This window comes from Stegostoma tigrinum, chromosome 27 (assembly GCF_030684315.1).
Source record: "Stegostoma tigrinum isolate sSteTig4 chromosome 27, sSteTig4.hap1, whole genome shotgun sequence".
Classification (NCBI taxonomy): domain Eukaryota; kingdom Metazoa; phylum Chordata; class Chondrichthyes; order Orectolobiformes; family Stegostomatidae; genus Stegostoma; species Stegostoma tigrinum.
The window spans coordinates 15,077,567-15,092,623 of NC_081380.1; the positions used below are offsets into that span (position 1 = coordinate 15,077,567).

The following is a 15,057-nucleotide window of genomic DNA, read 5'->3' on the forward strand; positions in this document are numbered from 1 at the left end:
TTTCAAGCAATGAGTTTCAGATACCAACCTCTCTCTGGGTGAAAAATTAATTCCTCAAATCCCCTCTAAACCTCCTGCTTCTTACATTAAACTGTGCTCTATAGTATTGACCCTCTGCTAACAGAAAAGGTTTCTCCTTATAGACCCTGTTTATGCCCCTTAGAACTTTGTGTAACTTAATCAGATCCTACCTCCCTCAGGTGAAAAATAAATTCCTCAAATCTCTTCTAAATCTCCTGCTCTTACATTAAACTATGCTCCCTCGTATTGACCCTCTATTAACAGAAAAAGTGTCTCTTTATCTAGGGTGGCACAGTGGCTCAGTGGTTAGCACTGCAGCCTCACAGTGCCACGGAACCGGGCTCAATTCCCACCTCGGCTGACTGTCTGTGTGGAGTTTGCACATTCTCCCTGTGTCTGCGTGGGTTTCCTCTGGGTGCTCCGGTTTCCTCCCACAGTCCAAAGATGAGCAGGATAGGTGGATTGGCCATGCTAAATTGCCCGTAGTGTTCAGGGGTATGCGGGTTATAGGGGAACGGGTCTGGGTGGGATGCTTCAAGGCGCAGTGTGGACTTGTTGGGCCGAAGGGCCTGTTTCCACACTGTAGGGAATCCAATCTAATCTAATCTACCCTCTCCATGCCCGTCTGAACTTTGTATCCCTTAATCAGATTCCCCCTCAGCCTTCTCTGTTCCAGTGAAAACAACTTAAACCAATCTAATCTCTCTTCAGAGCTGAATCGCTGCATGCCCAGCAACATCTTGGTGAATCTCCTATGCACCCTCTCCAGTGCAATGATATCCTTCCTATATCATGGTAATTAGATCTGCACAAAAATACTCCAGCTGTAGCCTAACCTTGCAATTTCCTTGCTTTTGTATATAATTCTTTGGCCAATAAAGATAAGTATCTACTTTGCTTTCTTAACCGCCTTATCTATCTGTCCTTTTTGGCCTAGGCCCTTCATCAGAAAAGCTTTTGTGCTCCTGAGATGCTGCTTGGCCTCCTGTGTTCATCCAGCTCCACACTTTGTAATCTTGGATTCTCCAGCATCTGCAGTTCCCATTATCTCTTATCTATCTTTCCTACTGGTTTCAAGGATCAATGGATATGAACACTAAGGGCCCTCAGATTCTCTGTACTTCTTAGGGCCCTACCATTCAACATGGACTCCATTACCTTGTTGGTACTCCCTCTATGTTATTACCTCACATGCTTCAGGATTAATTTCCATTTGCCACTGCTTTGCTGATTTGATCAACCTGTCTATATCATCCTGTAATCTGTGTCTTTCTTCCTCACTATTTTTACACCATCAACCTTTCTTTCGTGTGCGAACTTATTAATGGTCCCTTCTACATTCCTGACTAAATCATTAACGTACACAACAAATAACACTGACTAAGCACTGAACCCTGTTTTACTCCACTGGACACAGCCTTCCAGTCACAAAAACATCCTGTCCCAAACTACTCAGCCAACGATCATAGACAGCTGCTATGATGCCAGGATGTCTGTTGTCCCCTTATCCATCGACTTTTGAAGGTTAGTTTTAATTCCTTCAAAGAACAAAAGCTTATTATTTCTGAAATACTGCTTTGGTAATAGGGTAATGTAGTCCCTGATAAAAGTTTGCTGTCTGCAAGTGGAAGTCTAGTAAATACTGTATTACTTTTAAATGAAGTTTTATACTATACTGGAAATATTCAATGTCGAAAACTAAGAGAACATGGTTCTAAAGGGTAACCCAGTTTTCAACATTGTATAAATCATTCGTTCGGCTACAACATAAATACTACCAGGAAAGACAACACTATTGAACTAGGGTAGGTCTTGTGGGCAATGGCAGCCTGCGTGGTTTTCCTGTGCTGTCCTGCAGCAGTGAGGGTCAGCAGCCTGGGCCCTGGTGAAGACCTTGGGTTCTGATGCAGGATGGGGAAAGGCTACAAGTTAGAAGGCTAGGAACAGCCTCACATCTAAAAGAGGAGAGGTCACTCCAAACCAATGCTTATTGAGTCAGGTAAAGAGCTTCAGTGAACAACTTTAATATGAACCTTGGACGCTGAACAAGATTTCCAGTCTTAATAATGTTAAAGTGCATAATGCTAAAAAGGGCAATGTTAACCACAGGTTCCCTGCATTTTTGAGAATTAAGACTTTTGTATCCTTTCTCTCTTTCATAGATGCGTCTTCTGTGTTTTAAATGACACTATTTATACAACATAGATGCAAACTACAAGGAAATAAAAAATAACAGCTTGTATTCACGCAATTCCTTGAAGAACAAAATATCCCGAGCTGCTTCACAGGACCGCCATGAAAAAATATTGATGCTGTGTTGATGCAGGTTGTTTTGGGTCAGATGACAAAATTCTTGTTCGAAGACAATGGATATAAGGAATGTTTTAAAGAGGGAAGGAAAAGATACATTGTCAGAAATGTTTAGGGTAGGAATTTCACAGTTTAGAGCTTAGAGTGAAAGCAAGTTAAATGTCATGCATCAATAAAAGGGATCATGAAGAAAGGGTATGGAGGTGACACAGATTCAAGTTTACTTAGATGGTGAATTTGTTGTGAGCCTTGGTAAGAGTGGAATAGCTTGTCAGTAAGTAGAAAGCTTAGGTATTTTTATAAGAATGATCTCTTTGGTAGCAAAATGTACCCCTTAAAAAAAAAGCAGTCCAGCGACTCCAGAAAATCTGGAGGAAGCGAACAGCAGAGCAGCTGGAACTTTCAGAAATCCTATTTCTGAGGGCTGGAGTGCCACAAGGGAGGGTCGCTTGAATTAAACAGACATGAAGTGCAGCTAAAATGTCAGAAAGGGCCTAGATAGAATCCAAAGGAATCATAAGTGCCAGAGGTAAACATTTAAATATAACAAACGATGCAGAGAAGGTGAAAAAGGATGATATAATAAGGTCAGTATACCATCAGTTCTGAGGAAGGGTCACTTGACCCAAAACATTAACTCTGATTTCTCTCCACAGATGCTGCCAGACCTGCTGAGCTTTTCCAGCAATTTCTATTTTTGTAACAAAGTCAGTTGGCTGGTTAACAGATACCTTCACAGTCAATGAAAAGGGAGACCAAAAAATTTCTCAGACAGGCCAGGAGGAAGTGAAAGTGAAGCCTCACTTACTGGAAGATTCACAGGGGTTGAAAACAGAAGAAGAGAATCCTGTTGCATTAGTGTTCCAGGAAAAGTATAACAGGTAAACATATTCCCAAAGTGAAGGGAAAAGAACATATCCCAGAGCAGGCACCACTGGTGGAGACCACCAGAGCATGGAAGTAAGGCAAAAAGAGTTACCCTGTGGGAGGTCAAACCATCAAAAACAAACTTCAAACCTCAGCCTGTCCAATTGGGTTGATAAAAATTTCAATGGATGCAAGTCCAGATACCCCATAGGATGCAAATGTCAGATTGCCACCCAGTAATCAAATTTGGAAATGTTCCTGACCTGGCGCAATACAGGGAACAAGTCCTGCTGCCATTCCCAAAGATTTTGAAACAGGTTAGGATGTAACAACTGAATGCAGAGTGCATGTGTGTGTTTCTGTATTTGAGTATTGCTGACAGTAAACTGTAAGCTTTTGCACTCATCAGGATATTTGCAAATAATACATTAGAATGGGGAAATTGCATTTTAAACAATATTGGAAGACTGAATGCTGATTTTTGAGCAAGTTTACAGATGACACCAAAATTGGTGGTTCAGTGGACAGCGAAGAAGCTTGTCTCAGAGTACAGTGGGACCTTGATCAGATGGGCAGATCAGCCAAGAATGGCATTTGGGGTTTGCATTTTGGTAAGGAAATTCAGGATAGTATTTATTCACTTAATGGTATGGTTCTGGGGAGTGTTGCCAAATAAACAAACCTTGGGGTGCAGGTTCGTAGTTCCTTGAAGACACAGCAGTGAAGAAGGCATTTTGTATGCTTGCCTTTATTAGTCAGTGCATTGAGTATACAAGTTGGGAGGTCATGTTGTTGCTGTACAGGGCATTGGTTAGGCCACTTTTGGAATGCTGCATTCAATTCTGGTCTCCCTGCTGTAGGAAAAATGTTGTTAAACTTGAAACAGTGCAGAAAAGATTTATGAGGATGTCCCTGGGGTTGGAGGGTTTGAGCTATAGGGAGAGGCTGAATAGATTGGGGCTATTTCCCCTGGAACGTCAGAGACTGAGGAATGAGCTTATAGAAGTTTATAAAATCATAAGGTGCCTGGATAGGATGGATAGCCTAGGTCTTTTCCCCAGGGTAGGGGGGTCAAAAGTAGAGGCCATAGGTTTTAGGTGAGAGGGGAATGATTTAAAAGGGACCTAAGGAGCAGATTTTTCACACAGAGGATGGTGCATGCATGGAATGAGCTGCCAAAGGAAGTGGTGGAGGCTGGTACAGTTGCAACATTTAAAAGACGTCTGGATAGATACATGAGTCGGAAGGGTTTAGAAGGATATGGGCCAGATGCTGTCAAATGGAACTAGATTAATTTAGGATATCTTGTCAGCATGGATGGGTTGGACTGAAGGGTCTGGGTCCATGTTGTATATCTCAAAGACTGTATGATCCTATCCATGGAATCTGAAGGATTGAGGTTCTGTCATAGTCAATACACCAGTTGCATGGTAACCTGATGGTTAACTGCCAAACTCATTTAAATTTTAATTTGGCATGTTGACTATGATTGGTCAGAGAATTGCACAGAAGAATGAACCAGAGAATGACTATTATGTATTTTATTAACTTGAATCAGGTGCAATGTGAATACGCGTTATTTCTGTCCACACAGAACAAGGCACTGTGTATTAATATATGTAGGTTCCACTGTGAAAGTATGCCACATTGCAATCTTGCCAACAATCTTCAATTGGTTGTCAACATAATCCCTAACAACACTTATAATTCTTTAGCAAATGCTGTCCAGATTGTAGAATGACACCTAATATAGGACTGAGATAACAAGGTGTGGAACTAGATGAATATAGCAGGCCAAGCAGCATCAGAGGACCAGGAAGGCTGACGTTTCAGGCCTAGACCCTTCTTCAGAAATGGGGGAGGTGAAGGGGGTTCTGAAATAAATATGGAGAGAGGGGGAGGCGGAGCTCAACACCTTGTTATCTCAGATTCTCCAACATCCACAGTTCCTACTATCTCTAATGTAGGACTCCTTTTTTAATTTTGTCACAAGATGCTTGGGTATTTTTTTACTTTAGAAATGCAATAATGTTAACACCTCATACCTTGGTTGACTTTTTACCAATTTGATATGCTTTAGGGTCCATTGTTTTGTTGCCCAGAAAGGAGTACTCAAGCCTTTTGCTTAGGTATTCTTCCCTTGATTGATGGACAATGGGCAGGGAAACGATTCAGAATTCAATTAAACAAGCCTTTCTTTATTTAGCCTGTCAAGTACTAATACTTAGCTACTAACATAAAAAGTTACCAATATAAAACATACATTCATTGTAACATTTACTTCTCATTTCATCTCACTTTAACTTCAACTCACTTCATTTAACTTTACCTTACCTCAGCTTAATTCACATTTAACCAAAACTCTAACTCTTATAAGTTTGGCTTGAATCAAATACTACCCCAATTTGAGTGAAGTAGCCAAATTTGTTTTGTGTAGGTTGTGCCTCATGATTCTTTGTTCTCTCTGAAGGTGTTTCAGGGCACAAGCTTCTCAAATGTGGGCTCGAACACCGCTCCTGAGAAAATTCCTTTGTTCTGCTAACTTATTTGAAATTGTACCCCATTTCCGGAAAGTTCTCTGGCATTCAGCCAATGAATTGATCAAAACCTGATCACATTGTTTGATCCCAGCCAATGGAGTTTACTAGTAAGCCGCTCCCAAATGTCTACAGCCAGTTGTAGACAGTGGCATTCCATACTCCACACAATACAGGTAGTTCTCTGACAACGCGATAGCTGCGTTCTTGTGTGACCTTGGGCTGTAGAAAATTGTTCTATAAAAATTTGACAATAGAAAATCGTGTTGGAGGGAAATTGCAATGGAAAACCGCTATACCTCTACAGCAGAAAGCTCACGTTGTACAAACAGCGTCTGCTATTCATTAAACACGTGTTATAACAGAACTACCTGTACGGTGCCAGTATATCTAGAGACAACCAGAAAACCTGCCTAATTTGGTCAGCACAGGAATTTGCAGGTCACAGCACGTCCTGCAGGCGGTTTTAACTGAGGTCAGAGTTTAAGTTATCATGACCAAAATTCCGGCATGGTTAATTGTAGCTCTTAACCACTTAGGTAGTTATTTCTGCAGCTGGCCATCTGACCACAGTTTCATGGGTGGTTGTATGAGATCGTGTTCATTAACGACCAAGATCAGTGAGTGGCAAAAATAGCCTCTTTATTGAGCATGCACAGAAGCACAGTTCGAGGCAGTTTTGGAAGATCTTAGGAAAGAGGTAAGGGAGAGATTTCAGAAAGGTATTTTAAATCATGCAGAATTGGGACTGTAGATAAGGGAGAAACTGAGCCCATTGGCAGAAGAGTCAAAAACCAGAACACAGTCAAAGGTGAATAGTTAAACAATCAAGGCAACACGAGGGAAATCTTTTATGCTGAGTGTGGCTGGAAACTGAAATGTAAAATTTAGTGAGGGTAGATTCGATCATGATTATCAAAGACAGCTAATTACTGGAATAGGAATATGCAGGCCTGCTCAGATAAAGCGAGCAGTGCTTCTCCTATAGAGAATCAGTACAGTCACAAGGGCTAAATATCCTCCTTCTCTGCTGTAACCATTCTATGATTGTATGTCAGTATCCTCTTTAAGTAGCTCTTTAAAGACAAGGGCAGTCCTTCAAAGATGGTAGCATCATGGTACTGTCAGTTGACATTGCCCACTCCTCAGGTCTAAATCACCCCCTCCAAACATATAGAGCTCCCCCTTCCTCACTTTCGACCCCACCAGCCTCTGCATCCAATGTATCATCCTTGAACACTCACAACTCCAATTAGACCCCACCATGCAGATAATCTTCCACTCCCCATCCCTCTCTGCCTTCCGTAAGGATGATTCCCTTCACCATAGTTCATGCCACACACCCCACCAACCACACCCCCCAGAACCTTCCTCTGTAACCGTAAATGATGCAACACCTGCCCCCACACGATCTTCCTCAGCTCCAGTTAGGGCCCTAAAGTCTTGCCACATGAGACAGAGCATCGCCTACATCTCCTCCAACCTAGTCTACTGCATCTGGTGCTCCTCTCTACTTCAGAGAGACCAAATGTAGACTAGGTGATCATTTTATTGAGCATCTTTGACTAGCCTGAAGTGGCCAGCCTAACCTCCTGGTCACCACTCATTTCAACTCCCTTTCTAACATGTCTATTAACAGCCTCTTCCAGTGTTGTAGTGAATCAGATTGCAGATTTGAGGAACACCTTATCTTCCACCTGAGCACCTGACACCCGGCACCCAGGAGGACTTAACATTGTGGTCTCTAATCTCAAATAACCGTTCCTCCCTTCCATTCCAGTTACCAAGCGGATTCATCCCTCCCATTGACCAACCAGGTCATGCCTACTGTCAACGTGCACCTATAACATCTGTTCTGCTACCCTACCCCTACATCCAGTCCTGAAGAAGGGTAATACCCAAAAATATTGACTTCAGATGCTGCCTGGCCTGCTGTATCTTTCCAGCCTCCTATTTGTCTACCTTAATACACTGCTATTGGGCTTGAGTCCAACCAGAGAATTTTGAATTCTAATAACAAATTTGGGTATTATTGTGTGCAATGGCAACCACATTATATTGATATTTGTTGCATCCAACTGTTTTATAACTGCCATAAAGAAAACAAAAATTGCCATCGTTAGCTTGTCTGACCCTGACACCAACTCTCAGCAATGTGCTTGGCTGAGCCACTCTAACAAGCCTGTCAGATTATGGATATTTAGGAGTGGTTAGATACATAATGGCAGCACCAGTAACACTAGAATTAATTTCACTATCTCAGGATGGCTCAAGTATTTCTGAAGTGACATTGAATGAAGGAAACAGACACCCATTTAAGCAACAAAAGTGCCTCACAGATATTGGGCAAGGTCGCCATTACCTCCCTCTGAAAAAAATTCCTGGGACCTAATTACAACGGAAGGTTCTTGGGCGACGCCTCACGCAAACAGCACACTCCCATATCATTGTGGAGTGACAAATCTAGACTTGGTGTCTTCATATAACACCTACTGAGTGGAACCAGGCCCTTTGGCCCAACAAGTCCACATCATCCCACCCAGATCCATCCTTCTATGGCCCACCTAGATCCGCACACACTCCTGATCGATCTCGATCTCACACAGTGCAAACTCAATGGGCAGGCACCCGATGGTGGAATCAAACCAAGGCTGTGAGGCGGCAGTGCTAACCACTGAGCCCGCCCGCGTTTTTTTTTTCGGGGTGGTTCAGTTAATTAGCTTTGTGGAAATAAAGGTTACTTCCATCCCCACGTGAATCCAGCTCCAAAACCACTGAAACTTGTATATTGACTAGGGCCGGTTTCCAGAGACCGTTTTTTTGTCACCAGAAGTTTGTCGTTCCTAGTTTGGTATTGGAAGGCGAGAGAAAATGGCAACCTGCCCAACGCAGTGAAGCGATTGCAGTCTGGAGGCGTGAACGCTCAGATGACATAGCCTCTATTGGACGGTCACCCATTTCCGTTGTACGGAAATTAGCGGATCGGAGAGGGAGCAGCAAGTATTAGCGACCATGGGGTCACATCCAACCTTCCAAAACAAAAGAGGGCTAGAGCTACAAAAAGAAACGCAACTAAATTCCTGGAGCTTACTATCACCACGAGCTTTAACATTCGTCCTAGTGCCCAGAAAACAAACCTTTATAAGTTTATAAGCTCCAACGCCTAGACAGGAATTTATCAACATCGTAACATTTACCTGGGAGTCGTCACGGGCAACGGTTAGGCAAACGAAGTTCTAAAGTTAGATTTTAAGCCCTACCGCTGTTGAACAAACATCAATTGAAGGCAGACACGACATTTAAACAGATGTTTTTATTTCAATAAAAACGTATTAAATAGCGAATGTGCTGTAAGTATTACAATGCAAATATTACATTATTGCGAGCTTTTACAAAAGTGAAGCTATGTAAAAAAAAATTCAACTTTAGATTAAATGAAGATTAATGGGTTGTTAACAAAATAGCGGCAGAATTCTATCGCTGCACATTACTATACGATTCTCGAGTTAAATTCGCAAGTCATTCACACCATTTCTAACTGAAGAGATTTATGTCCTTCTCAAACGAAATCTAATCCACTGCAAAACTAGCTCCCACAGACTACCCCCCCACCCCCCACAATTTTAAAAAGATCTAAATATCAATGTCTTTATAACTTTACGCCAGACTACTTTAAATTCGTTAGCATTCCTTATGGATGACGTTGAACCCGCACGATAGTTAGGTAGCAGTGTGTGCTCGAAAGAGCTCAGTCCAAATAAAACACGCTTGAAAAACCTTTTTTTAAAAAAAAAAGTCACTTCTTCAAAGTAATGTTGACCAGACAACTTCACCCGTTCCGTCTATACGTAGTTCTTGCTCGGAGCTGTAGATCTAGCCGCAGAATACTTGGCTGAGTATGAGTTGTCATCTTTGGGAGGGCATGAGCAGCAGAGCAGGGCCCCTCCGAGGATCAGCAGACCCGAGGTTCCCCAACCGATGTACAAGGAGGCTCCAAGCTCCCTCCTCTGGGCGTCCGTCACCAGCGGGTTGTAGAAATCCTTGATGATGGTGTTTGCAGACCAGGACACTGGGATCAGGGTCAGCACTCCAGCCAGGATGAAGACGATTCCAGATACAATGGTGACTTTGGCCTTTGTTACCTCGTTTTCTATACAGTTGGTGCATTTTCCTCCCACGATGGAGATCAGAATGCCCAGGACTCCCACCACAATGGCAATGACGGTCAGAGCTCTGGAAGCCTGGAGATCTTGCGAGAGGGCCAGCAGCGAGTCGTACACCTTACACTGCATCTGGCCGGTGCTCTGAACTATACAGTTCATCCAAAGACCTTCCCAAATGATCTGCGCCACCACGATGTTGTTCCCAATGAAAGCGGTCACTCTCCACATGGGAAGGACGCAGGTTATGATGGCCCCCAGCCACCCGAACACACACAGGGCTATGCCCAGAATCTGGAGTCCCATTGATGCCATTTTCAGTCACCGCTCTTGCAAACTGTTAAAGACAAACGCACAAGCTGCTGCCTCAATGTGATCTGTGAGCTGTAATCCCCACCTGCAACGGTACTTATTGAATGCACGTGGGCGGATAGTATCGTTTCAGCACGGATCCTCCTCCCCACAATTACCTCAACACAAGAAACCTGCGTTTTCGAGTCAGGTTTCACCTCTTAGTCTAATTGGTTCACGGGGACCTGCGTCAGTTTCATTTGAAGGGGTGCTGGAAGATATTTTCCAATCGTTCGATTACGAAATATATTGAGGAATAGTCATGTGTCGATTGATGTAACTTGATGTAACATGATTGATTGTTGATTCATGTAATTTGAAAACATTTTTTCAGCCTTAGGTGGGACGACGTGTTTATAATCCCTCAAGTTTGTTAAAGTATATCCCAGCCTCATCTCAGTTTCTGTGATCGAACCTTATGCTGGAGTTTACACCCACACCCAACGGTTCCCAGAAACAAACACCAAATACTGGGTATCCAAAACATAGACAACATGTCGGAAATAGAAATTTAAAATGGGAATTACTTTTGCAGGTCTTTACAGCCAGATTGTGCGCAGGAAGATCTTACGCTAACACGAGGAGAAAATCGCTTGTTTTTGCTGGACCTCTGCTGTTCCTTGAATTGTGACGTTTTCATTCACCAAAACAGATAACCCGTGGTTTGCTGAAGCGATTTACACTTTTAACACCGATGGTAGTGAATCGGTAACTTGTTTTATGCGCCTTTTGATTTTATTTCAATTAAAGGCAATGGGATTGAAGATCGGACATGTGTATAAATGGGCGGAAAAAATTCTCATATTCCACCTGTTCGTAAAAGTAGAAGTCACTGCAATATCTGACAATGTTTTGATTCCCCCAATATATGGGATTGATAAAATAAAAACCTTTGTTGAGCATGTTTGATACCAGTTTCACAAATGTAATTAACACGTTTCCTTTGCGCTGATTTACATACCTGCCGCGAGCACAAAACTATGTCTGTAACCTCATTTTGGCCGCGAACATTTCCCGGCGCTAGGCAACGGCCATGAATGAATGCGGAGTGCAAAGCGAAGTCAGACATCCGTGACCAAATAGGGGTTTCATCTTCTCAAAAATCAATCCTGAACCTTTTGTCAAATACTTCACCACTTTCTCTGATGAATTGGAACAAAGATACTCAAATGATAGAAGATAATGAGAGAAGAAACATTTGCCCTCAATGTGAAGTTTTACAGAACTTGCATATCCCAAAGCTTACAGCTAATTATTTTAAATGTGCAGTCTCCTGGTAACGTAGAAAACATAGACGCGACCTGCGCGCAGCAAATTTTCACCAACACGAATGAGTCAATAACCATGGCATCTCAGTTTATCCACTCCACCCTCAGACTGTTACTTTCTATGTGCTGTATTTGTATTCAGGCTTTGCATTCGCTCTGCCTCCCAATTTTCTGTACGATGTACTCAGTTTCTTTTGCCAACTGTAATCATGTAGTCTTGCGCGCACACATATGTTTTGTCCAACAGTTCGAAATAGCTAATCTGCCCTTGTTAGTTCTGGTGTCTATTAATGATTTAGCTCTGTTTTAATCTGAAATTTTACTGGATGATAGGTGGGGTAAAGTCAAAGTTGCATAACCAGACAACATGTGTCTGGTTCTGCTGGAGCTGCAGGCTGTCACCATGCTGCGTGAGAACTTTGAAGCTTACTTTCTCAACTCTTCAGTTGAGGTGCACCTGAAGAGTTTTTGCCTACAAGCGAGAAAAGGTAGGATCATTTCAGGGAAACTCTGTGCAAAAGCAGCTGCATTCACTCAATTAATCTCAACACATTATAGGTTATAGTGCCTGTCAGTAAGTATATCAACATTCACTGTCAATCATGGTATACAATAACAATTTAAATAAGGAATTGGAAGTTAACCAAGCTAAATATCAACCAGAAATAACAAGGTGTAGAGCTGGATGAACACAGCAGGCCAAGCAGCATCAGGGGAGTTGGAAGGCTGACGTTTCAGGGATCTAGGCCCAAAACGTCAGCCTTCTTGCTCCTCTGATGCTGCTTGGCCTGCTGTGTTCATCCAGCTTTACACCTTGTTGTCTCAGATTCCCCAGCATCTGCAGTTCCTAATATCTCTATATATCATCCAGGCTGAGTTCCCAGACACACCCCATGAAACGATGAGAAGCAGCAATATCAACAAGAAAAAAAAACCTCAGCTCCAAAGAAATGCAAAATTTGACAGGGCTATCAGCAGTCTTAATTTGTACTTTAATGTTCATTATATGATGGTTTGTGTATATGTGCTCTTGTTGGGGGCATGCTTGACACTATAATTATAATTGGCTGACACCCTCACTGCTAAAGACATAGGAACTCCAAATAACATCAAAAGAACATTGAGATAATTTAGGAACAGTATTGAATGAGAAAAGTTTAGTTTGCTTATTGAACTAGCTCCCTCCACAAATCATATTGTCATTTATCCTATTATTAATCTCACTCAACACACACAACTGCTCAGAGATACAGAGATAACAAGGTGTGGAGCTGGATGAACACAGCAGGCCAAGCAGCATCTTAAGAGCAGGAAAGCTGATGTTTCAGGCCTAGACCCTTCATCATTTTCTGATGAAGGGTCTAGGCCCGAAACGTCAGCTTTCCTGTTCCTAAGATGCTGCTTGGCCTGCTGTGTTCATCCAGCTCTATACCTTATTATCTCGGATTCTCCGGCATCAGCAGTTCCTATTATCTTTGCTCAGAGATACGACTGCCTTTATATGAATTTGCAAAGAGTGGTATTCTGTGATTTTTAACTAATGTACCAAGAAACCTATCTGCAATTCTGCTGGTATTTTATAGTGAGGCATTAAACTGTTTAAATTGGTTATGATCATACACTTAGAAATTTTCAACCAAACCTGGTCCCCCACAGACAACAAGATCTTGTTAAGCGATTTGTTGGAGTCATTTTTTTAAACTCTGGCTTGTGTGCAAGGGGTTGGATCAAGAATGACTCATGCATAGTGTTGGTGGGGCAGCACCTCATATCCCTCTACTTTGTTTCTTACTGCATCTATGAACATATTCTGCAAAACATCAAAATGCATTTATGTTTGAGTTGCTTAGTTTTGGCTTTTGTATTTGTCGTTATTCTCATAGCTGTATCCTACTTCTCTAGGTTACAAAGACATTGATTCTCTGATATCCAGATCAAATTTATATTGTGCCAGATAGTGACCAATTTGTTTCAGTTACAAATATTAGACAATTAATTTATGGATTTTCCTATCTTTAAAAAAATTTGCCTTGGGTTTAGACTGCTAAAAACACTTCGACTGCAAGAGAACCAGTGAATGGCAGCTGACAGTTTAGCTAAATTAGCTAGCTTCTCATGTACCAAAATAATTAATACTGAGTTTTGAGAAGATTTGTAGCTCAGGTTGAGGTTCTGGATGAGAGCTTGCTTGCTGAGCTGGAAGGTTCGTTTTCATGTAGCTCAGGTTGAGGTTCTGGATGTGAGTTTGCTCGCTGAACAAACGAACATTCCAGCTCAGCGAGCAAACTCACATCCATAATTAATAGTTCATAATTACAATTTGAACAGTTAATATAAAAGTAATTTTCTGTCATTATATGTGACAATATTCTAGATAGCTGTCTCTAAAGGTTCCATGGGCTCTGATACAAAACAACGATTAGGACAGTGTGAACTTGCAAAATTGTTTGTCGAGTTCACACTAATCTTCATGTCAAGTGCATATTTGAACAAATCACACAAGATGATTGTATTCAAATTGAATTATTTACTCATCCTTCTGGCAATGATCTGGCAGAAACCAGTAAATTAGAACAAATCAATAACGTTAAGACAGTCAGTGAAGTTGCTTTTGACTCCTTTACGGGCAGTTAAAGAGTAATGGAAGGTAATATCACTTAAATCTTACACAAGATTATTTCACTTTAGTTAGTATTACATGCAGTATTGAATGAAATTTATTCCAATAAATCATCAGCTGCAAAATTGGCTGCAAAATAATTCTGAATTGCCCTCTTTCAGCTCAATTCTCACATTCCCTATGTTCACCACCCTCTAATCTTATCTGTATCCCATCTTTTACAATCTAAGCTTCCCCTTCCACATAATTGGCAAATGCTTTGGCTTCACAATCTTACGGTGTCCATAGTCTCCATCACCAAAAAAAAACTTTGACTGCTTCCTTTCCTACTATGTCCTTGTTTCATTATGCAGTTCCAATAATTTAACTTGTCAATCAAAAATATCAGGAACCTTGCAACCGCATTGTTAAATTCCTTCATTTCTGGCTCTACACTCACAAAGACCTTTTTGTTGACATTGATCTGCTGAACCAAATAGGCAACTGTATTTTTGGTGCATTTAACTATCATTGTTTGCCATTTCCACCATTCTCCCTGGTACAGTTCCCATCTTTGCTTCCTCAAATCTAAGAATAACAAATTCAGATTATGTTCTGTACTAACATGATGGGGGAGAAAGAGAATTCATTGTAGGAGATGTTCTGGCCACATATAGACAGATGGGGATGAAATTACACATCATGGATTATGTAAAAAGTTACATTACGCAGAATGATTTAATTTGTCAAGCGTTGCAAATAGGTCTAGAAAAGATAAAGCACTATGCACGCTGTCACATTAATTATTCTTTGCAATTGTGTATAAGGCTACTTGGAAGATAGAACCTAGACTGAGGAATTCAAAAAAGGAATTATTAAAGAAATGGCTAGTAGCTGGGTTATAACAACATGCTGAAGGACTTCAGAGAAGAAAAGTAAGTTAG

General features: G+C 41.5%; 1 protein-coding gene across 1 annotated transcript; it reads right to left on the reverse strand.

Annotated features, from left to right (window-relative positions):
* Nucleotides 1-9,028: 9,028 nt before the first annotated feature.
* LOC132211013 (claudin-4-like) lies at nt 9,029-10,469 on the reverse strand. Its single transcript, XM_059655192.1, has one exon. It carries the CDS (start codon nt 10,208-10,210, stop codon nt 9,578-9,580), a length of 633 nt encoding a protein of 210 aa, XP_059511175.1. The 5' UTR covers nt 10,211-10,469; the 3' UTR covers nt 9,029-9,577.
* Nucleotides 10,470-15,057: the final 4,588 nt, after the last annotated feature.